Consider the following 25,004-nt stretch of genomic DNA (forward strand, 5'->3'; position numbering starts at 1 on the left):
GGACAGGAGAAGGCAATGGGTTATATTGTCTTTAGGAACAAAGAAAGTATCCTTAGGACATTATTTATCTCCTCATGAGTTGCAGAAATAACCAGCCCAGTGAAGAGCAGAAATACCGTAGCTTCCCGAGGAAGAAAAAAAGCAAAACCTGGGTCCCCTATTTACACTGAGCCAAGTCTCTCCCATGAGTGTTCCCCCAAATTCAGGCTGGGGAGCGGGAGGGGAGAGCTGGGTACTGCACAGAGCACAACACACTGTGGTTGAGACTGACATGGGGTCCTCCCACCACCCCACAGCTACCCTTCCCCATGCTGCTGTGGTGCCACTGCAGTGGTGACTTGCCACCCAGCTGCACCGGGCAAGGGCTGCAGCCTGGTGTGGTGGCCGGAGGCCGTGCCACCTTGCAAAGCCCTGCACGCTGGGTCATCCAACAGGGGGGCAGCGCCTTCATGCTTTGGCCCTTCCATAACGTGTACCCATGTGAACATCCATGCCATATAACGTGGTACGAGAGAGCTGGCTTACGGGAGCACCAGAAATATCAGAGCCTGACTGTTACCTGTAATTCCAGGAGCTGGCTTTTTAGTTTGTGCCTCGTCACCTAGGGAAATGTCTGAGCTTATTGAAAGAAAACGACCTCATAAAAGGCTGAGAGATTTTATTTCCATGTCTTCTGGAAGTTTCCTGCCTCCTGCCAAGTCACCTGTTAGACTAGTTCTGGACAGTGACCCACGCTGCTCGGCCGCTGGGGTGTTAGCTGGGGGCAGAGGTGCTGGTCTGGCAGCCCTGCCAGAGATGCTTGCTTCCCACCAAACAGGGCAGGTGGCCAGTGAGGCTCCTTCCAGGCGAAGCCACATCCATTTCTGGAGCCCAAGCCTGCGCTGCACGCAGCTGGTAACCAGAGGAGCCGGTGCAGCGCAGTCTTGGCGTGGTGTGGGGCAGAAATGGATGTCCCGGGGCACGGGAGGCAGTAAGGTGGAGGGGAGTATGGCCAAGGCCTCTCCCCTGCCCACACACTAGCACAGCACCGGTGCAGCCCTCCCAGCGCAGAAGAAAAGCTGTGAGTATTCAAGACTTCCATGCCATTACTCAAACAGTTCCCTCGGAAGTTCATCAAAACTATGGAAGTAATGATTAAGGCAGAGCAGGTCCACAACAAAAATAGAGAAGACTTCTCTGTGGGTTGTGTAGAGAGTGACACGTAACTACCATGAGGTAGCCATGAAGGGGGTACCTGCAATGCCTGGGTGTAAGGGGAGAGGTAGCTCCAGGAATTGTTCCTGAGTGCAGGCTCAAGTGAAACAGCGTTTGGAAGAGTGTGTACCATTCCAGTAAGTAACAGCCAGGAAAAATTTTGAATCGGAAGAGGGGAAGAAAATGGCTAGGATAACTGGGGAACTGGAGAGGCTGGCCTATGAGAGAGATGAGAACAGGTGGTGGGATCAGTCTAGCCAAACAAAAGCTCAAAAGGATTTCAGCTCATGTCTATAAATACTGCAAAGGGGAAAGAGCTACAGGGCACTGTTAACAGTAGGAAAAAAAAAAAAGAAAGGACAGACACCGTGCATGATTGCACTTGGATGAAAAATTAGAAGATATTTCCTAACTCAGAACAAGAAAGTTCTTGGAACAGCATTCCCATTAAAAAGGAATGGGCAAATTCACCAACTGTCTCTTAAAAGTGCAAGAAGGTTATGAAAAGGATCGTATGGTGTGGTGCTTTCAGCAGCAGAAGCCTGAAACTGCTAACACAGAAGCTCCTGCCATTATTATACTAATGCTCTTAGATGTGGAAACACCACAGGATCTGCAAGTTGGAACAATATCGAAAGTTGTAAAAATTTCCTACATTTTTTTTTTCCAAATCTATTCAAATCAGATGTAACTTTAGAAAAAAACTATCACATGGAAGCCAAAGCCTTATGCTAGATGCTGGCTTAACACTCCCTATGCTTGATACCAACAGGAACCAAACACTTAGAAGAGGGAGTGGAATTTGGTTTCACACATTAAGCCCAGCACCGTACGTACACTGTCTTGGTCTCCATTTGCAAAACCCTGCACTTAAGATAGAATTCATTTTTAGATTCATTCCGCAAAAGTTACAACACAAGTTTGCTTTGACTTGCCAGTTCAATTACTTAATTTTGAATTTTAAGTTCTTGAATAGGATAGTGATAATTGTGCCTCACACACAAGGAGAAACCCTGCAGCCAGGAGAGAAAGCCTTGATCAGAAATTAAATTGTATGCCTGTATCACTGAGAAGATGCTCTTTAGAAGCACCTGGTGATTTGGAGTGGCCGCTTTTATATATGTAGCATGAGATATTTTCCTTTTCAGACACGTGAAATGTCAGCCCACTGATGATGTTTCAAGTTTGGCACTTCTAAATGAAGTTTCTGAACTGGACTGTGGTTTCTGCAGTATTTTGGTCATTTTATTTTATATGAGATTTCTTTTGCTCTTGCAAGTACAGAGGACTCATGTTTCAGACCTGCTGCTCAGAAGAGACTTTCATCATCTGAGGGGAGACATCTCAACATCCCACCTCTCAGCTGGGACTTGGGCTTCCCAGTCCTCAGCCTCGCCCCAAGCCGACAAGACCTGGAGCCACGCGGGAGGAGGCTTACGGGCAAGGCATGCCATCGCAGCTCGGGCAGGCAGCATGGGAGCATGAATCTGGACAAAGTAAGTGGGCTACCGGAGCCACATGCTCCCAGCATGGATCAGCCTTTTGCCCCCAGGTCTGTGGTGTTTCCTGGCTTGCCAGGGCTGTTCTGCGAGCTGGAGGTCTGTTGCAGCTTTGGGTCTGCCGGGTGGATGCAGCCTTGCGCCAAAACTGGAAGGTGGAAGAGTGAACTGCAGCTACTGTGCAGCAGTTGAGGGCCTTGCTTTCTTCCTGTGAAGACAGCGGAAAAATAGGGCAACTGTCACCAACCAGCTGTGGGGTAACCGGTGCACTATCGGACCCAGATGTAACTGTTCTGTGTGAAAAGGATGGATCAGCCCAAAAGAAAAATGGAGATATGGAAAAATTCTGCCCTTGCTGAAAGCAGGGCAACAGCCTACCTGTCAGGTGTATTTATTTCTAACTGTAATATTTGACTGTTTTCAGCTTCAAATGAATATGAATATTATAAAACCTTTTTAATGGCAAAAAAAAAAAAAAAAAAAAAAAAAAGAATTATTTTCTATGGAACTCTAACAAAGGGAAAGATGCTTCTATTTCCTTAAAATGTTGTCATGCTAAAAATTCTCAGTGAATTTCTGGTAAGAGCCAGAACGTGTATCCCAGAGGCAAGACTGAGGGTTATGTCCTGGGCTGTGCTTCTGCTATTTGTGTTCTCTGGGCTACATTGCTTAATTTCTTGTGACTCTACTTTGCCTTGGAGATATCAGTATTGATCTGCCTCAGAATACTGCAAGGCTATGCTCACATAGACTCAAGCGTGCTCCAAGACTCTCAGACACCAAGAGCTATTAGGTACATTGTTTTTAATTTTTTTATTTTTATTTTTGCTAACAGGAATGTTGTGACTGGCTGAATATAAGTGAATATGATGAATGTCAGTGTATTTCTAAGCGGTAAGAGAAGCACAGCCCATGACCCAGTGCAAGAAATTTTGTAAGCGGATGAAGCAAGCCACAAGGACAGAAATCCCAAGACTGACTCAGCCATGCAAGAATGCAGTTGAAAGAAGACATGCCATTTCTGTCATTTAGTCACCTAAGAAGCAAGCACATAAGGAACCAAAAGGACAGTTAGAAATGCTTGTGCACCCTGAGGAGGATAAATTGTGGCTGTTTCACAGCAGTGGCCTAGGAGACAATTTCACCAGACTAACCAAGTGTAACCTGTATCCATCAGACTATTTGTCTTTCATGGGAGGTACCTGAAGTTTCAATTCCATAGGTAAGAAATTCATCCCTTCTGCACTCCATTATGGCATTTCTGCCAAGGGCACTAGGTGAATCCACCCGTAAAGGGCTAAATATTTCATGTGCTTTGTGCTTTTCTTTCCAGGGCTTGTTCTGAGAAACATGTGGAGCCACAGTTTTTTGTTTTGGTTTTTTTTAGTAACATACATTGATAATGATTCTATGATTCTAAGTCTGCCCTGACTGCCACAGGTCAGTCTGGATTGTGTCGAGGAAGCAGATACAGGCAAACTTTACCCATATAGAGAGCCGGTGAGAGACACCAGTGCCAGCCCAGGGTGTGTGACTGCACAGGCAGCACCCAGACAGGGTGAATATTCCTGCCTTTCATCCCTGTTTAGCATGCAGGTGTGGGTGCATCACTAACCCCCGTTACAGGACTTCTGACATCCCACGCCAGGCTTATCTTTTGTCTAGACACTCATGAGCTAAACTTCTCAGTCTCTGCTGTAGTTTATTGTGACCAAAAATAGTCTATGTGAGATCACCTCACTCCAAACATCCTGATAGTTGGATTTTAGGTGCAATACCAGTTAGACCAGCTCCAGGACAGTTTTGCAGCTCTGCTGCAGTCCCTGTTGCCCCCTTCATGTCTGACTTTGTGTGTTGCTGCCCCCTCTCTCCCACCAAACTTGCAAGCAGTCAGTTCAAGGAGGTAAACCAGTGCCCTCCCCCAAAAAAAGAAAACAAAAAGAAAACCAACCAAACAGAAAGGAAGACGGGTCTGGTTTGGTTCCCCAGACCTCTCACTGCAGTTTCAGCACCGTGTTGCTAGTGCAGGGGAGGTGGTGGGAACCTCTGGCCAGGAATGGAGGGAGGACGGTGCTGGGCAGTGCGGATTTAGCTTGGTTTAAATTGTTCTGGATCCATCCCCTAAGCTCTTTGTGACAACAGAACTGTGGATGTTGATAGCCCAGCACAGCTGAGCAGCCCGCATCACCCCAGCGTGCCACTGGCTCCCGCTCTCAAATTCCCGCTGAGACGAATCCCACGGGTCATGTGGAGAGCTGAGCTTACAGCTGGGTGTCAGACAATCCTGAGCTCTAATCCCACTCCGCCAGCTCTGTGCTATGAGACATGGTGTGCCTCAAGGGCATTGAGCAAGTTGTGTCAGTTCCTATCTCTGCAGAGCATAAAAATTAGTTGTGAAAGCGCTTCCAAAGTGGCCTTTGCTCCAAGACAAGATCAAAGATAATTAAACAGGTCCTTAAAAATACATAATAGCTGGAGCTCCTGGTGTCCCTGAACAACCATCCATTGGAAAGTCTTCCTTAGTGTTTTGTCATCTTCTCAGGTGGCAAGTAAGCCCATTACTCTTTGTATCAACCACAGTGGATGTGGAAGACCATTCACACTGGGTAGTTGTTGTTTGGCTACCTCAGAATGGCAACAGGTAGCCTCACCTGCGAGTGACTCTTCAGCATGTTGATACTACAAAATGCCCTCATTCTTAATTCTTAATTAAATGCACAGTGACCAGACCTGTTCAATGCTAAGGGTACTGGGTCCTCTGATGGTCATCCATTCCAAAGCCAGTAGGGCCCATAGCTGATTGCACATGTTAGCCAGCCGTGATCCCACCACGGGCATGATTAATTCTGAAGCAATCGACTGTTCCCCCTGAAGCGTGCCGCCCTGCAGCTCCTCAGCTAGGTTCCCCACCAGAAGAGACCTGGTGGTGAGTAGTTGGGAATATGGGGTCATTATCACATTTGGGGAGCTGCATGACCCCAGATTGCTCCCCCATCACTTGCTTTGCCTGTCAGTTTTCTGATACTTTCTCATGGTTGTGTTGGCACTAGTAGTGCCCCGGGTTAAAGTGGTAATGGGGTGATAGGTGCAGAGGTGGTTCTCTTATCAGGGTTGGGCCAGTTTGTCGGTTCCTGGGTGGAATTTCTGACCAGAGTAAGAGAACCAGCCTGCGCCTCTGGGCCTCAGGCGCTGCTGTTGTGGTGGGACTCACATGCCCAAGACCGCTGAAAACAAAGACCTGAATTCACTCTGTCATATTTCAATGAATGTTTAAACACCCGCTTTCCAAATCGGCCTCTTTCCAAGCTCATAAATATTTACCATCCTCTCCAAATGAAGCGGTGGTCTTGAGAGAATTTAAATTTGACTGCAGCTTTGTTTATAGGGTATTTCCTAATTTGAAATTCAAGGTTAATGTGTCTCTCAGGCAGTCTCAGGGTGTCTTTCTCTCCTTTGCTTTTCATGAAGAAGTCTGGAGGGTTCATTTTTTCCTGGGGCAACTGGTGAAACTGTTCAGTTCTTCAACCAGCCATGGGGTGGAAAACCTCTGCAGGGCCATTCGGCCCTCTTGCTGGGGCTGGGAGAGTTGCAATGATCTCTGTGTAAAGCAGAAAGAAGATTCAAATGTGTCCACCGCATTCCAGTCTTTCTGCCAGCAAGAGATGCTGCCTGCTGCCCTGAGGTCATGGGAGGTCTCCAGGGCCATTGCTGGCATTTAAAAGCAAACAATGGACTAGGGTATGTTATTTCTGACACAGAACATCATCCTTTAAAAGCAGCACATCTGATTTAGTTGCAGCCAGCTGAGAGTGACCTGAAGGCAGATCAGGAGTTGTATAATTTATAACAGTCAGCTTTTAAGTGAAATTAGGGATTAGTCTGGAAATGCTGTTGCAGCTGTAGCTTTACTCTAATCTCCTGCCTCTTACACCAGATAGTCTATAATGCCTCAAAATGTGAACACTGAGCTAACTGGTGGCAGAATTTCCTGCACGGTGTCTACACGGCTGCTTGTGAGTAGGACTGCCACTGCAGTACAGGGGGGAAGGCTGCATTAAAAATATATGAGGAACTAAGGATGATATAGCCCTTTATTTGCTTTTCTGCCAAGCTGTATGTGAAGGATCACCTTGCTGTGAGACTGAGGTGGGCACCATGCTGCCAGTGAACAGGCTTCTCACTTGAAGGGCTTTCTCACCAGCTTGGCCTCCATGTTGTGTGGCACCAACAAAGGTTTAACGATCATCAGGTTTTTCTTTCCATGTCTTTTTCCCATTCCTCCAATTACCACTTCCAGATTATGGAGGAGGCTTGCCCATCACTTCTATTTTCTCCTGCTGCCCCTACCCTTCATTTCAGTGTTTTGCATAGAAGAGGCTTGCTTTTTTCCGTGTTTGCTTTGGGATATTTGTTTAATAACTCTCTTGGAGACATGTTCAGTATGATCCAGGTGTTAGCAGCTTGGGTTCAGAGTGCTCTCACCAGTGTCAATCCTTTCCTCACACGTCTCTGTGCTGGGCCTCACCTTGTCATGTCAAAAGACACCCTGCAACCTTTTTTTTTCTCCTTTAATCCTCATCTGGCATTGTTTGGGTCATGGGAGAACTAAGTACATGAGGTAAGGAAAAGCCAAGCCTAAACCATGAACACGGTCTGAATGAAAGCGCCATCGAGCTGCTTTTTCCATCCCGCTGGCTCTGAACCAGAACAAAGAATAAGACATCTTTTCATCTTATGTCTCACTACCAGTGAAGAATGTACTCCCTAGCAGACATCACACAAGCTTTTAAATCCCTGAATGTGTTTCAGGTAGAGGGTTCTGTCCTGGGGGTTGGAAATGTGATAAAACATGAACGAGAGGTTTCTCTGGTAGACAAAGGAAGATAAACCTGAAACTTCCACTATGTATCTAAACAAATGATCTTCAACATTAATTTCTTCAAAGCAAAAAATCCAGAAAGCATTTCAAATATAGATCTGCTGCTTCTCTCTACTTTAAAAATCCGTTCTACAGAGTTTACTGGAAAGCAGCTACATAGTCACCTGCACCACATATGAAATATGTAATTGCAACTTGGAGGAGAAAGTAAGTTTGTTCTGGTATTAAAAATTCTCTGTCAGAAGAATTTGATAAATATAATGCAGCATGCAGAATCAGCCTGATTTTTATTTTAAGTGCCTCTCCAGTACCATAGGGGTATGCCCTTTATGCAGCTCTGGCCTCCGATCAGCCAAGCAATTACCCCTGTTACAAAGGCCAAATGTTGTGCCAGCTTGCAAGAACTGCCAAAACTGTAATACGAACTTGTGGATCAATTTATACATTCTCGTACAGGCTGGTGCCTTTCTGTGCAACGGGGCACTGCCTCAGGTAGCCTAACAATTCCCTTCTCGGGCTTGTAATTCCAGTCTGTGCTTCTTCTCTGTGAATTCTGCCAAACCCTTACATGCCCCAGAGAAAGAAGTCCGGGGACTCTGATCATACGTACTGTGCAGATTGTTCCAGATGCTCCCATCTCCAGTGCAACCTTATAGTTTGTACATCAGGTACATGCTTCTCTGAGATAGCGTACATTTAAGAGGAAACAGTGATGAAATGCAGAGACAACCTCATACCCTGTGACCCCAGCAAGTAGCTGTGGTACATGAGAGCTGCTCAATGAACATTATAAAATCTAACCTATAGGGACTCACTTTCTACGAACTAATAGCTCTATTCCTTGCCAAACCTGTGGCTGAGGTATCACACCAATTAAACACATAGTACCACCGTTCCGCTGCGTTTGCTGTTGCAGAGCTCCCATGCTGCCTATTTCCAGAACATCCCAACAGTTTGACTGCGCCCCAGTTTAGTAGTTCTAAATACAGCTTGGTGGAAAGATTTCATGACTGGATAAAATGTAATGCTGCTGGAAATAAGGAGCAATGGGGTAGAGCACATATCTTTTTCACAAAATTCTGCTAAAGCCTTGGTGAAACGAGCCTTCCCCACTTGCAACTTGGGCAGTTACATTTTATTGCCTGAACTTTTCACAGAACCTCTTGCACTCTGACCTGGTTAGTGTTAGCGAAATGCTTAGAGGTCCCAAACAAAATGCTGGCACATGCGTGCAGGGAATAACCAGTATTTAAACTGAGTGAAAAACTTTGGGGTTAGTACGTCTATGAGCTTCCATTTAGCAAGACCTTAAGAGGCTGCACCGGGCAGAAACATTTTGCCAGTTTCAGTCAAATTAGCAACACAAAGTTTTTGTTTCTTTTTTTCCTTCATTAATATTGCAAACCAGATGCTGCTAAATTAGAACCCAACTGTCTTTATAGTAATAAAACAGGAGGTCGGATTTAAAAAGCTGCGTTTGCCCTTGTGTTTCTTGGAAGACCTCTCTGTCTCTAAGTTGACACTGCAGCTGTTCACTGAAAATTATGCAGAAAGATTAATAAAATCTTAGCTGGGCTCTTAAAATATATAGCCAGTCCAACAGTTTTAAGTAAGCATGGATCACACTGTTCAGCTGAAATAGCTGACACATTTTTACCCTGTGGCTGTAGTATTTATCAAGTGCACATAGTAAAAAAGGAATTTAATAGAGGAAAGTAAATCAATCTGATTTCAGCTGTGTCCAGTCACAGTTTCTCCTAATGTCCCGTGACGACCTGAGAGGCTGGGGGATATAGAGTGTGACCGTCATCCCGCAGCAAAAATATTATCACACACTTCAAAGCTACTGGCTGTCTTTCCTCAAATAAAGTCAGAGCTTTAACGTGCGCCCTGATGAAAACAGGATGGCCCCTTTCAAACCCAGATGATAGAGACAGACGAAGCAGTAAGACGAAACCGGCGGGAGCCAGCACACACAGAGCTGCAGTAAATCCAAGCCATAAACAGAATGCCTCCTGTACTTAAAATCTTCCGAGGCCCCTGAGCTTTCTGAAAGCGTGACAGCAGCACCGCTGTGCCCTCCGGCCTTGCAGACCTGCAGGGATTTGGGGGAGGCACCAATTCTGGTCATTTCATAATGATTTACACCCATAAAACTGATGCTTTTTGCATCTTCAGGGAGAAATGTGTGACCACTTGTGGCCAATCAGCAAAGAACTCCAACACACTGAACAGGCAGAGCGGAGCAGCCATAGGGCAGGGCCATAGGACAGGGCCATACGGCAGGGCCATAGGACAAGGCCATAGGGCAGGGCCACAGGACAGGGCCATAGGACAGGGCCATATGGCAGGGCCATAGGACAGGGCCACAGGACAGGGCCATACGGCAGGGCCATAGGGCAGGGCCATAGGACAGGGCCATAGGGCAGGGCCATAGGGCAGGGCCACAGGACAGGGCCACAGGGCAGGGCCATATGGCAGGGCCATAGGACAGGGCCGTAGGGCAGGGCCACAGGACAGGGCCACAGGACAGGGCCACAGGACAGGGCCACAGGGCAGGGCCATAGGGCAGGGCCGTAGGGCAGGGCCACAGGACAGGGCCACAGGACAGGGCCATATGGCAGGGCCATAGGGCAGGGCCATAGGACAAGGCTATAGGGCAGGGCCACAGGGCAGGGCCACAGGACAGGGCCATAGGACAGGGCCATACGGCAGGGCCATAGGGCAGGGCCATAGGGCAGGGCCATACGGCAGGGCCACAGGACAGGGCCATAGGGCAGGGCCATACGGCAGGGCCACAGGACAGGGCCATAGGACAGGGCCATAGGGCAGGGCCGTAGGGCAGGGCCATAGGGCAGGGCCACAGGACAGGGCCACAGGGCAGGGCCATAGGACAGGGCCATAGGACAGGGCCGTAGGGCAGGGCCACAGGACAGGGCCATAGGACAGGGCCGTAGGGCAGGGCCACAGGACAGGGCCACAGGACAGGGCCATAGGACAGGGCCGTAGGGCAGGGCCACAGGACAGGGCCACAGGGCAGGGCCATAGGACAGGGCCATAGGACAGGGCCACAGGGCAGGGCCACAGGACAGGGCCATAGGACAGGGCCGTAGGGCAGGGCCACAGGACAGGGCCACAGGGCAGGGCCACAGGGCAGGGCCACAGGACAGGGCCATATGGCAGGGCCGTAGGGCAGGGCCGTAGGGCAGGGCCACAGGACAGGGCCACAGGACAGGGCCACAGGGCAGGGCCATAGGACAGGGCCATACGGCAGGGCCATAGGGCAGGGCCACAGGGCAGGGCCGTAGGGCAGGGCCACAGGACAGGGCCGTAGGACAGGGCCACAGGGCAGGGCCATAGGACAGGGCCATACGGCAGGGCCATAGGGCAGGGCCGTAGGGCAGGGCCACAGGACAGGGCCATAGGGCAGGGCCATAGGACAGGGCCACAGGACAGGGCCCCAGGGCAGGGCCGTAGGGCAGGGCCGTAGGGCAGGGCCATAGGGCAGGGCCACAGGACAGGGCCACAGGGCAGGGCCACAGGACAGGGCCACAGGACAGGGCCCCAGGGCAGGGCCGTAGGGCAGGGCCGTAGGGCAGGGCCATAGGGCAGGGCCACAGGACAGGGCCACAGGGCAGGGCCATAGGACAGGGCCACAGGACAGGGCCACAGGACAGGGCCCCAGGGCAGGGCCGTAGGGCAGGGCCGTAGGGCAGGGCCATAGGGCAGGGCCACAGGACAGGGCCACAGGGCAGGGCCACAGGACAGGGCCACAGGACAGGGCCATAGGACAGGGCCACAGGACAGGGCCACAGGGCAGGGCCATAGGACAGGGCCATACGGCAGGGCCATAGGGCAGGGCCATAGGGCAGGGCCACAGGACAGGGCCACAGGACAGGGCCATATGGCAGGGCCACAGGGCAGGGCCGTAGGGCAGGGCCATAGGGCAGGGCCACAGGGCAGGGCCATAGGACAGGGCCACAGGGCAGGGCCACAGGACAGGGCCATAGGACAGGGCCATACGGCAGGGCCATAGGGCAGGGCCATAGGGCAGGGCCATACATCGCTGCTGCCGCTGGTACGGACGCTGCCTGCAGTAACGGCGCAGCCGGGCTCGGCGGCTCGCCCGTCAGGACTCCCTGTTCGGGATCAGTTAAGCCTCTTGACAGCGTCAGTCACAGTGAAGTGCTCCCGACGGGAGCTGCTGTGAGGGGGTGTGCTGCAAACCTGGCTGGTCAACCAGGGGACTAGCAACTGCTCTGTAACTCCATGTCCCAAAACTCATGTCTTTCACATAGTTTATTAAAACTAAATCCATGTGAACCGCATGCTGTGGGTGAGCTCCCAGCGTTCTGCTCACACAGGAGTTAAATTTTTTTTTAAGGCCACACTGGAGTATGACCCGATATTTGCACATACAGATAGCAAACTGCTCGGATGAACTCTGCTGTACAGACACCACTCAGGTGGGTTCTGTTTTGCTTTTTGAGAGCTTAAAAAGGGCTGCCAATTCTGAAAACCACCTAACAGGAATAAAGAAGTCTTCCCTAATGTTTTTGTTCTAAGAACTGAGATAACTCAATTTTAACAAGTAAAATGGCATTTTAAAATACTTTTAAGTGTCACATGCCTGGACCGCAGTGCCATGGTCTCTATGTATTTACACGCATCGCTTTTGATACAGTTACCACCATTGCACAGATGGGCAACCAAGGCGCAGGGCACGCTGGTGCGATTTGGTTTCAGTAAGGCACCTACATCCAAGTGTCTGAAGTACACGTGCCCACCTACTCAGTGGATGCCTACACTCTCATTACAGCCAGTGGAGATACTGAGTTGGACAGACGCAGGAGCCTGCTTTGCGACACATCCCATCCTGATTTCCCACTAACGCATCTCCTGTTTCTGAGACAGAACACAGCTAAATCTCTTGAACGCTGAGCCACAGGGCCTGCTGCATGGGGACAAGACCCCAGTGAAGTCCACCGTAGCTTTCTGAATGTGCTGCTGAACTACTCCCTGCAGACAGTCTTGTTGATGGCCACCACTCTTTGGAGTCTCCTCCAAAAGAACACAAGGAGATAATCTGCTTCCAGTTAGACGAGGTGCTTGTCATCCACAGCAGCAGCTTCATCCAGGGCTCTGCCCTCCTGCTAACAACCTGAACGAGTTTTATGGCAAAGAATGGGTAAGATAGCAAATGTTCGGATACTTGGACTTTCTACTGTCTTCCAGAAGGCACTGGTTCTACCTAGGCAGAGAGAGAACATCTGAAGAATGAGTCGAAGGTAAGAAGCTTTGTGCTAAAAATAGGGAAGGACATAAGGAAGCATATAGTCTCGTTTTATTGGAAAGTCAGGAACCACAAAGATGTGTAATGATCTCACACTGTATCACTCTTCCGGAAGATTTCAGGACCAACAGAAAGGCTGTTCTGGCAGCAAACCCACAATGAATGCAACCAGCAACTTCAGCTACCACAGCATTTGATTTCAATCAGGGGATGGCAGCTACAGCCTTCCAGGCAACAGAGATGCCTTATGTCTACAGGTAACGGTGCAACAATCCATTTCTGGTTGGCAGAATGCAGGGGTCTCACTAAATCCTCTGCATTACAATCTAGCTGAAGGTAACTTAGCTAGCATCCGTGGTGTGAGGTGCGAGGAATGCTGCATTAAACTCATTCCAAATGCAGGTATCATCTCTAGGCTGGATGGGCAGCTTGATTGAGGAGGCAGATTCCTCACATGAAATAGCAGAACGATGATGATCATCCTGACCGGCTGCTGGCCAAGGTCTGCGTGATTTTCTGAGGTACATAACCTAGAGAGCCAGCATACATGATGAACCAGGAAATGCGCCCAGCAGCAAAGAAAGATTCCAGCTTTTTTGTTTTCTATGTGATCTATGTTGGGTCGACTCCTTGAAGACCGCATCTTGGATTACAGCTATCCTTTGACCAGCCACCCATCTCTCACCGCTCATTAGAGCAACCAGCTCAAAGCTTTCTCTGTTGGTCATTTAATATCTCTGAGTAGTCCTCAGTTAAGTACGTAGGTAAGCCCATTTTCTCCCCAGAGGAATCCACACCAGGACAACTTCTGTTCACTTTGAAATGGTTCGTGTGTTACACAACAGCTGCATGCTGTAGGCTGCTGAAGGTATCTGTTAAGCAATTGTGTTAACTGTATTTTTATTATGAGGCTTGGAGAGCTGTCCAGGAATAAGACATTGGTAGTGAAGACCAGAATGGCTGAGAGTATTAAGGGCTGAGATGTGATAATGTATCTGCGAGAAAGAGGCACTTCAGTTATCCGAGTAGGACATCAGTTTAGCAGGAGTTTCCCAGCTCCTGTAAAGCAAACACGGAGGATGTTATAGCACAAAAGGGATCCATTAAACACTACAGGATTTCACAGTTTTTCTTTTCTTTATCTTGCTTTACTGGACTCTATTGGTCCTTCTGCAGACTTGTAATCAGATGATATTTTTTTTTTAAGGTCTCTGAACACTCTTTATCTCCATTTTGGCCACTAAAAAGCCCCAGTAGGGCTGTGCCTTCTTTCCAGGCATCTTGCTCGCTGAGGTTTTAAATTCTGTTGGTAGCTTTCCTTTTTTCCTAGCCTGGTAAGAATTCTGCTTTATCCGATAACTTGCATTAGAATTAGGTAATTCATAATATACAGTAGGTTTCTAAAAACTATTTTCTCCACAAGAAGATGCGATGGGCTGCCTGGCTGAGGAGCAGATTAGCAATGTAATGTGCCATATCCAAATACTTGGCATTCTAAGACTACAGAGTGTGCCGGGAGACCTCCTGCCAAGAAAATCAGCATTTCCCTTTCCAGACCACAGTGCCATTCAGACAGAAGTTTTGGAAAATTCAACTAGAAATACTTCTAAAGACGTATTATTTCTGTTTGGTAAAAGACATGGTGAAGAAACAAAAAGGCCCAGGTACCACCCTGCTGTGCTTTCATCCAGGGATTACATCGACTCACATATGGAAAGGGCAGCACAGAACCTAGCAGGAGCCGGATGGGATGCTGAGAACTTATCAGTAGTATCCCCATTTAAAAAACAAACCCAACAGCGATACCATGGACATTCCCTGTCATGTGCTCTTGGCACCTACTTTCATACAAACAACTTATTTGGTTTTGTACCGGATAACCCACTATTAGCGTGGTCAAGAGTATCAAATGCAGGCCTGAGCACTGCGTAACGCAACCGAGAGCAGAGGGGCCACTAGAGTCTCCAGGACTACTACTACTCTTACCTGTCTTGGGGACAGCAAGTGCATTTCAGTAACATACTCTCTAAGGGCAGGATTACGTACTAAAAGCTACTACAGGTGAAAACTTTTCATTCTTGATGTAGGTCCTTGAAAAATACTACTACTAGTTAGGAGATTTCTGCTTTAGCCACTTGCCTTCATGCTTGCACACATTACCTGCAGGAGACTAACCACAGAAAGCATGTTTTTATGTTAACTGGGTCTAGACTGCTTTTTGTATTTCATTTTGAATTAAAAAAACAAAGAGATTCCTTGCTGACAGTTGAAAAGTCATAACATTGGCAAAGGACTACATGCTGGGGATCACTTCTCTTGATGATGAAATAAGCACTGTTTTGGTCCAAAAGACTATTCTAACCAGAATAGCAGCATCTAGTAAAAAAAAAACAAACCCCAAAACCCCCCAAAAACCCCCAAGGATGCAAGCTTCTCACAGTTTGTCAGTCTGTGTTCCTTGTATCCTGATTATCTGAGAAAGCCCCATCTACCAACAAAGGGCTCCAAATCCAGCTCAAGTGCTCTGGCAGTTGCCTAGTTTTTTGGCATCAACATCCAGAAGGGCCAATTCCTGATTCTGCATGCTTGCCAATGTCATTTAAGCAAATATTTTGTGTATCATATTTCTTAAGCTTTAAACTCTAGATCGTATTGTGTCCCTCGGCTGGCACATACAAAAATATAATGCTGGTGATGAGGGTTTCTGAACTTGTTCTGTTTTTTAAAGCTTCTCTTACACCCCTTTATCTAATCCTCAAGTAACAAGTTTAAAATTCATACAGTTCAAGTAACAAAACTCAGAGAAGACAACAAAGCTTCAGGCAGGGGAAAAATCACGTGCATGAAGTGTGTGGCTCAAAAATTTCCTACCAAAGAGACTCAAAAACTCTTTAAAGCACTAGCAAAAAGGCCTTTAAGTATGTTTGTCAGTACTAATAGATGAAAACTACGTTAAATGTAAAATATCAAGCTTCACAGTTTCAAGTGTGTATTAAGCTGTTTATAGATCAGTAAGTCCTGCAGGTATTACACAAAACTACATTAGAGAAAAATTTGGATAGCTAATAAATTACTATTCTAGCTCATTCTAGCAGGTTACTCCTGCAAAAACTGTAAAATTCAGCATGAAATAAAATGTCGGAAAACAACTCATTTATATTTGGACATTGATGCAATGATTCTACTTGTCAACATGTATCTGCATTCCTTTTAGATCTGAGTTCAAACAACTAATGATTTATTTTTTTCAGGCACAAAATAGCAGATGTGCCACAGCAGTTTGGTGAATAAAAAAGAAGTCTCCTCCACAACTGCATAAATATTCTCAAACGTTCAAAGACTACCTTAGAGAAAAGGGCCAGGCTGCTGTCACTGACAAGCAAGTTTAAACACGGGCATTAGACCTTCACTGCTCCCGTTCTAGTTAATACTATCCCATCCTTTCCATCTTCTTACTCACAAGAAAACTCTAGGCAATAAACAAACACATAGCAATAGGAGTCCTTACTGCAGTGCTAGAGGGTAACACCACACCTTTTGGAGACAGAGGCTTAATATCTTCTAAGTTTCCCTAAACCATTTTCACTTTTCTATAAATAAAGCTGCTTATCACTGTACTTAAGCTTCAGGAACTTTAATTAGACCAGGAATTCCTCTAATGATTAGATAAAGGCTGTTGCAGGGGAGTTGTAACAGTCTTAAAAACAAAAGGATCTCTCCTCCTCTTTTCTCTTTGCATACATCTTACTTGGGAAAGTAACCACTGTCAAAAACACCCCCAACAAACAACCCAATTTGAAAGACTAGCCTCCTTTCAAAGGCATGTTTTACACTTCTGTTTACTAAGTGGAGAGGAAACATACCTCAGCACATCCTGTAAGTAATGATTCCAACTTTGCTTTGTACTTAAGGTCTAAAAATCAGAGAAGTACTAAACTTTAAAAGAAAGTGTATGCCAGACAAAAATCTGCAATGCTGGACTCTTCAGATGCTTTGCAGAAGGAAAGCAAACGTCTGAAAGTGTCCTGAGCTCAAATAATGTAACTCGCGAGACAAAGATTTAGGTTTGTAAAAACCTCGTAAGTTAAGAGCATTCATCGACAGGAGTTAACTAGTTAGTACTGCTCCCTGAGTGTTTATTAATGAAGCCATGTTTGTTTGACCTTGAAACGTTGCTGGATTATTGCACTTGCCTGCAGCAGTAGCTGTTCCCAGAGAAGCTGCTGAGCAGCCATGAAACCTGCCAAGAGGACAGGGTGTCACATTCTTACTCATTGTGTTTATTCACTAGCACAATCCAACTTTCCAGAGACACGAAAACTACTGCGATCTGACAGCGGCTATTTACTGCTTTGTGGACTTGGCTAGGTGACCAAAGTTACTTTTAAAGTGCGTAATCAATATGCAGATCTATTTTAAAAGCTGTGCCACAATTAGCACTTAAAAACCACACAGTTTTACAGTAGTTGGGTCAAATTAATTTTATTATGCTCCATGATGAATTGCCACCAGTGCAACATCCTATTCACTGTACATTTCAAAAATTCACATACTAAAAATTTCAGTTCAATAAATGGAAAACTGAATGATTGAGAAGTTCTTACGGATTTCATACGTACAAGTGGCTAGCTGATATTGTCTATGCACATAGAGTGTTGAGATACAAAAGCCTCATGCTAGTTCGTTAATTGCTAAGGCTATCTGGACAGTCATTTAACCGGAATATATAAGAGAGGCCTTCATTACAATGTTTAGCAACAATGCACCAGTATCATGAAATGCTGTCTTCTGCTCACAGTGCAAGTGGCAGAATGCTGAAGCATGCAGTTTTGAGTAACTTAACTGCCATTGCAGTCTTTATGCCTGAAATTTATCATGTACAAACACTACTTGAAAGTAAATATTAACCTGGACACCACAAGTGTACTTTTTGTGTGAAGAAAAAGAAATTGAAAACCCAAAAGCTTTCTTTGGCCAGTATCTACAAATCAAAGTTTTATTCAATAATGTAACTTCAGAGATGCTACAACCTGGAACAGAAGTTTGATTAATGAACTGCGATACTTAATTATTAACTATATTACAGAAATTCCAATTCTGGGAACATAACAGCTAAACATATCTAGTAAGTAGCATGGTAGGAAAACCTCTAGGCCTCATCTGCTAAATTTTAAAATGCCCTATATGCAATATGGGAGCAGTGCCAGAAGTTATATGAAAGCCATACAAATATTTTCCTTATACACGAGTTCCTAACTCCACTGCCTGTAGCTACCCCCGGCTGCACTTGCACTTGATCCGATGCTCAAGCCATTACAGCAGCAAAGCTAGCAGGAAGTGTTTATAGCAGCAGGGGGCAACGCAAAAGTTACCGCAAGAGAGTGAGACCACTTGGAAGTTTTTTTCCCCTCAAGTTATGTGCTTAAATTACTCTTGGAAGGAAGTTAGCATCCTCTGAATAATTTAACTACCTTACGTCTCCCACTACTTCTCAGCAACTTTCCTTTCTTCTCATATGACTAAATTAATTCGCTAAAGACTAGTTTATAACTGGGTTAGAAATCCAAGCCGTATCATGCAGGTCCAGCCTGTCAAGATCAGGTCAACACTGGGTTTCAGTCAATACAATTCTGATAACTTAAATTTAGTTTGATACCTTGACTACAGTCAAAAGACCCAGGACACTAGGCATTAACTACGCTCCAAATATGACTGACTTAACTAAACATTCCATGTCAGATAATGTGGTTTTTAAAAAGATTTACTACCTGAAAATTACAGTAAGTACAGTAATTAGTGCTGCAGATATTAAATACCCACATAGCATAGATTAGTATTTTGTAATAGGCAGATATGCCTATATTTACTGCACTACAAAGTACAACTTACATAAACGTGCAAGCTGTGAAATGAGAATCCCATTTTCTGTCCACTTATTCAAATACTATTCTTGTGAACTGGGCTCCTGATCTTCATCACAACCCTTGACCTTAAAGCCAACATATGAAGACAGAATATTGCCATAAAGTTCAGTACTTATTCAAAGTGTATATTCTGAGTTAACTTCTTTCCAACTTTATGGATGTAGGATTGGTGTTTCGGCATTTGTTGTGTACCATAACGCAAAGACTGCAAAGTAATACCACTTATGTTTACTTTATTAGTACACCAATGTCCTACAAATGTTAAAAAGTAATTAAACATTATTGAAGCAAGCATTAAACGCAGCCCTTCAGCCTGAAAACCGCATGAAATTGATTTTCAAAATAAATCAAACTGTAGCAATTGCCAGCCTCCAGTACAGCCCCCAAGTAATTCACACTTCTTCCTTCTGAAAGTAAGAGCTGGGGGAAAAAAAAAAAGAAAAAAAAAAAAAAAGAAAAAAGAAAAGACTGAACTTGTCTGCATCAAAGATGTCTTTATCACTATTACAGTGTAAAGCCACCCTGTTGAACTTCACATAGAGAGCTCCCTAATTGAAAGGTGTAATTACTACTGCTGTTCAATAGCAGTCAGTATTGCTACAGTTAGAGCAAGGTAATCTTCACAACCAGCTGTGCATTTCTGCAGTGATTTTGTTTTACGTAAAGCATACTGCTAAGACTTGAACTGCAATGTTGTGATGTATTTGAAACCATGCAAGAGTATAAACCAGCCTCAACATTCATGTAGCATTGCATTTGAAATGAAGGGGCTAAATAAACTAAGAGCTGCATCACTTAAAGAACATAGTGCTATACTAGGTTTTAATAAGAAAATTTAGATACAGAAAAAGTAGGGTATGAAAATAGTGTTTTCCTTCTTGCATTATAACTAAATTACATTAAGGTTTTTGTCAGTCTCACATATTACATTTAAACTCCCTTATTGATGGAATGGAAAGTATTCACATGTACATGATCATCCAGGTGTAAACTTGCACACATTAACAGGGAGTAGCTTTGCAGAGGATTATGACAAACCTTTACAGATTAAATGAGGTATTGCACAGATTAATAAAAAAGCAAAAGGCAACAAAAATATACAGCAAATTGGTAGAACATTTACATGATAATTTTACAGAATCCATAGACAGAAAGTAGTGTTTAGTATATCATTCACCTTAAAAAATATATATATAATAATATATGATCAATCATCCCATTCGTCATCATCCTCAAAGTCTTCTTCATCATCTTCATCCTCATCTTCATCTGTAAGACAAAAAAAGCAAGTCACTTGCATGCACCAAATTAACATGAAGAAAGTGTTATTGATCACTCCCACAACTTTCTGAAAACAGAACAATCAGTTCAAGGAGGTCACTACAACACATTTGGTAATGCTCTATTTTAAGATAGCTAGACATGGCAGATGTGGACAGATACCGGCTGAAAGTTAAATCTAATTTGTTTCCTTTCTCACTCCTTTCCTCTGGTAGAAAAAAAATATATCTTGTCTTCTGCTATAAGGAAAAAAGAAACAGAAGTTCCCATTTAACATTTACTACTTATTACTCTTTCTTAAAGAATGTGAGAGGGGCCAGCTTGTTCCAGATTGGGTTTAAAACTTCAAGGACAGACTGGTTTCTGAAACTTAAGAACTGCTTCCCCAGCTTTACTGCATACTGGGATTTCTGTTTACTGTACAAGCAGATAAAAAAAATCTGTGAGCTGAAGATTATTGTGGTTACTGGAATATTCTAAGCTGCGTAATGCATGTCAACTTCAACATCAATGTTTGTCGTTAAGTTTACTCAGTCTTCCACTTTTTGCATGTATCATAATTTAAAAATTGTAGCCTGTTAAAATTAAACTACTTATTTGTTAGGAAAGCACATTTTCTTCCCTAGGAAAATATTGTATTTAGCACCCTTCTGCTATTTAGTTTATGTAAAGTACCAAAACTGGAGATTACTACACCAGGCAGCAAATCAACAAACTATACTGCACTTAGTCAAATGGTCTGCAGACTGCAAGTGCAGCGTTGGTGTCAAGGCAAGCTCTGAAACAAAGCCTTAACAGAAGGGGTGTAACCAAAGAGCTGCACTGCAGTTACTGAACTGCAGTTATTACAATGCTGGTATTTGAGAAATGCAAATCCTCTTGCAGTCTTATTTCTTCCAAGCACTGAAGTGCAAAAAGTTGATTCAGTACTAGTATGGGACTAGTCAAGTAACACTAGTTATCTGACTATCATCCAGCAGGTGGCATCCAAAGCACACTGGAAGCCAGTTTTAAGAGGCTGAATCTTTGCAAGAGCTTTGGCTTCTAGAAACAGAAAGCATTAAAAACCTTCCTTCCAAAATATTTTGACAACTTACTTCATTTTTATCCACTAGATAGTCTGAGAAGTCACTTTAAAAACAAAACCAAAAAAACAAACCACCAAAAAGCCACAAAACTTTCTAAGGCTATTAACCTTGATTCATAATTTTTAATTCTGTATTACTGCAAACTACACCAGTAATTCAAAGTAGCACGAAGTAACTATTGTAACCATTCAACCCATCACTAGAAGTCTATCTAGAACATTCTATATTGGACTATAAGCTGTAACCCATGCTTTTTTCCAAACAACGTTTTATGAAAACCTGACATCATGAGGTCAGAAAAATTTCAGACTCACCTGAAGAATGAATGGCTTTGCTCCTTTTCTGCATAACCTCCATTAATGCACCTACAATTCCTGAGGTGGGTGCAGGTGTAGGTGGTGCACTCTCTTGACCATCAGATACCTTGGAATAAGGATACATTTGAAAGATGCAATTAGCAAAATGGAACCTGTGCATTTCAACACAAGCTTCCTTATAAGATTAACAAGTTTATTTTCAGCCAGAAGGAACTGTGAATCTGTAGTTTGTTTCTTCAACTCAAGCTAAGTTTTTATTTATGAAAAAAGTCCAGCTTTTCTCTTTTGCCATATAACACAACTGTAGTTACTTCATACTCATGATTAAATATTTCAGCTATGACATGAAGTGGGTGCTCAGCTAGATTGAAAGCTTCTTAATACGGTTGTACAGGCATGACTTGTGTGGCTGCATAATCATTATTTATTTTATCCTTGTTATATACCACAAAATACTTTTTCTTGTTTGCATTTGTTAACCAGCTCTGCTTTGGGCTGATAATCCCTTCTGAAAGTAGTAGACTTTGATACTGCATACCTGTAATGGCAAATAAATATTACCATGCCCTTACACTTTTTACACAGCCTCAAGTGCAGGAGAACAAGAAGAAAAAAAAAAAAGAAAGAAAAAGAAAAAAGGTACCTACAGGCAAAATTCAGGCAAAATTTAAGATATTCAGTGACATCAAGAAAAATATAATAGTCTGAACTGCAGCAGGAACAGCAGAGGCATCACTCACAGGCTGCACTTTTTCAGACACAGCCATAGCAACCTTCTTACAAGCCTCAACATTTGCAGAGCACAGGCCCATTTTAAGATGGGGGGCCAGAAGAAATTTAGTATTGTCCTGGTTTCAGCAAACTGTGACAAGTGTTTGCCTTCCACTACCATTACTGCTGAACTCATCCCCTGCAGCTGTTTAGATGATTTTACTGAAGTATTCAAGAGACCAGCAATTTTTCATAGTTCTTGCAGAAGTTTTTTAGAGCCATGATACTGTGGTATTGCCACAGTAGGATTTATTCTTTAAGTTCTACTGGTGAGAAATTCGTTTGAAACAAGGATGACTTTATGCACCAATACTCATCTACAGCAAGTATATGTTCTAAGCATTTTCTCAGTACTACTGTTTAACACATCACTTCAAAATCTCCAGAAGTTATGAACCAGCCCAAAATAGAGCCACAATTTACCGTTCACGCTGCGATGATGCAGCCATTTGCAAGTCCCTAGAGGCCCTAGATGAGAAACAGCTTTTTACTCACGGATTTCAGCTGTATACCCTGTCGTATCTGGTCTAACAGTGCATCTCTTCCTGAGCAGGATACCGGTCGACTGTTCTGTTCGACCTTCTTTAACTGAGCTCCTTCTCTGATTTGATCCAAGAGTGCTGCTTTGTTTCCTACAGGAACTGGAAGCTGGTGATCAACCTCTGAAGGAAGGCCTGGTGGTGGAGGAGGACCAGGGGGGGGTGGAGGAGGAGGAGGGGGTGGAGGAACAGACGACCCACTTGCCGGTGGTGGTGGCGGAGGAGGAGGGCCGGAAGGTGCAGATGATGAGTGCACTGGTGGTGGAGGAGGATACATCCTGTTTGGAGGAGGTGGGGGCACTGATGCACCAGGTCTAGATGGGGGTGGGGGTGGAGGTGCTGCTGTGGGAGCTCTAGAAGGAGGTGGAGGTGGTGCCCCTCGGCCCCTAGCAGGGGGAGGAGGAGGGCCTGAGCTATGGGGAGGGGGTGGTGGAGGTGGAGGGGGTCCTCCTCTGCACGGTGGTGGTGGCGGTGGAGCTGAAATGAAACAAAACAATCTACAATTATAGGCTGCTCAATACCCGTAACTCTTGCAGACATTAGCAGAGAAAGAAAAACGTTTTGCTTTCCCTTTTGCAAGGATCTCTGTGCCAGTGCAAATTTCACCAATTCTGGATTATGCTTATATGAATTGCAAACCAAGCTGAATATAGCCCCTATGTCTGTTGTGTATTTTGTAAAATAATCAACACTGTGGGAAGCAACTGCAATGCATAAAAAAAGACTAATTGAAGCTGCAAAACAAGCTTGGTCATTGATCTTGGTTTGGTCCTATGGCAGTAATTTTCTTCATAATCCAAGTGTATCTTAAGCCAGTGTTTCAATTTCTCACGACAAAATGCAGAAGAAAAAAATACTAAAAGAATCCTTTAAAATTCTAGGACACAAAGCAAGAGAAAGAAGTTTTATTAAATACACTTAGAGTGAAATATAACATTTCCATTTTATAATCTATCCATTATTTTATTAAGGAATTACAGAGACTATTTTTTGAAGTAACATCTAGCAATGAAGAAAAAACTACTAATGCATTACGACACAGTGTAAATTGACTCAGTCCCTTTCACTGAAAATCAGTCCCAACAACATCTTTATGGCAGCAACTGTAGAAAGGAAACAACGGCAGGGCTACCTCAGTGCACAGGATCACTTCTATATTAAGTAGCCCTGAAATGTACTTGCTCTGCTAATGGCATTTTAAATAGCACCATTTAATTTCCTCTTCCATGAAGCATCTAATGGCTTATGGTACTTTAGGGCGAGTGGTTGTTGCACACAGGTACTTAATAATCCAGGTGCTGTCATACAACTAAGAAAATTCACATTTTATTTCATGTGCTTTGATAACAAAAAGGGTATTACACTCAGGAAGGTATTTCTTTAGCTCTTCTATTATCTCCTTCCTCTTACATGCTGAGAAAGCAGGCTACCTACACTGGTATAGGGAGGGACATCCCTAAAAAAAAAAAAAAAAAAAAAAAACAAAAAAACAGGGATTTTGAGGAAGTAGGAGACACGAGTGCCTTGGTGCCTCCTTCCCTGCTTATCTTAGAGAAACATACCCCTACTAAAATTACATGTTATGTTCTTAAGTTCCACGAACTGCTCTGTTTTTTTCCATACCTCCAAAATAACAGTATGGGGAGAATCTCCTCTCAAACTTTAGATATTTTCCAAGAGACATACTGCCAACATTCTTGATTTTTAAAAAAATCCTACCACTTTTTGGCCGACAGAACTGTAGTTTCCTTCTCGGCCATCGGAGGCTAATATTTTCAAATATAACTTACTCTCAGAGCACTACAGTTAGTTTTTCTGTATTACTGAAAAGATACACAAGATGGTCATGCTCCAGAGTCTGTAGTGTCTGTAGATTTTGAACACAGGTCTGCGGGGGAAGTGGTTTATTTTCGTAATATCTAGAGAGGTATGTCATATCCAATCTGTGGAAATAGAGTTTGGGAGTTTTTATAAGGCTTGTCTGCACTAAACTGAAGTGAGCAAGGAAGAGCATGGAGGGACCACCACTACCTCATCCTTTCTCCCTTCCCCCTCCAAACAGACAGGTACAAGCAAAGCAAGAAAATAATTTAGGTTTTTTATAAATGCACATTAATATGAACATTAATATGAACATTGCCATTAACAAAAAAAGTTTGTAAAATCTTCTATTAATGGTACTGGCAATAAAAAAACCCCAACCAACAGCACCAAAATAA

General features: G+C 44.4%; 1 protein-coding gene across 5 annotated transcripts in view; it reads right to left on the minus strand.

Moving 5' to 3' along the window:
• Positions 1-13,627: 13,627 nt before the first annotated feature.
• WASL (WASP like actin nucleation promoting factor) overlaps positions 13,628-25,004 on the minus strand; it is a 58,322-nt gene continuing 46,945 nt past the window's right edge. For 3 of the 5 annotated variants that reach the window (XM_040594906.1, XM_040594911.1, XM_040594912.1), the window contains 3 exons: positions 22,742-23,262; positions 21,473-21,581; positions 17,332-20,058 (listed from right to left, as the gene is read on the minus strand). In XM_040594906.1, coding sequence (XP_040450840.1) covers positions 19,997-20,058; positions 21,473-21,581; positions 22,742-23,262 — 692 coding nt within the window. In that variant the 3' untranslated portion in view covers positions 17,332-19,996. Of the gene's footprint in view, positions 13,925-17,331; positions 20,059-21,472; positions 21,582-22,741; positions 23,263-25,004 lie in introns of those variants that run through there. The other 2 variants (XM_040594907.1, XM_040594908.1) reach the window with 2 other exon arrangements.

The sequence above is a fragment of the Falco naumanni genome, chromosome 5 (assembly GCF_017639655.2).
Source record: "Falco naumanni isolate bFalNau1 chromosome 5, bFalNau1.pat, whole genome shotgun sequence".
Taxonomy (NCBI): domain Eukaryota; kingdom Metazoa; phylum Chordata; class Aves; order Falconiformes; family Falconidae; genus Falco; species Falco naumanni.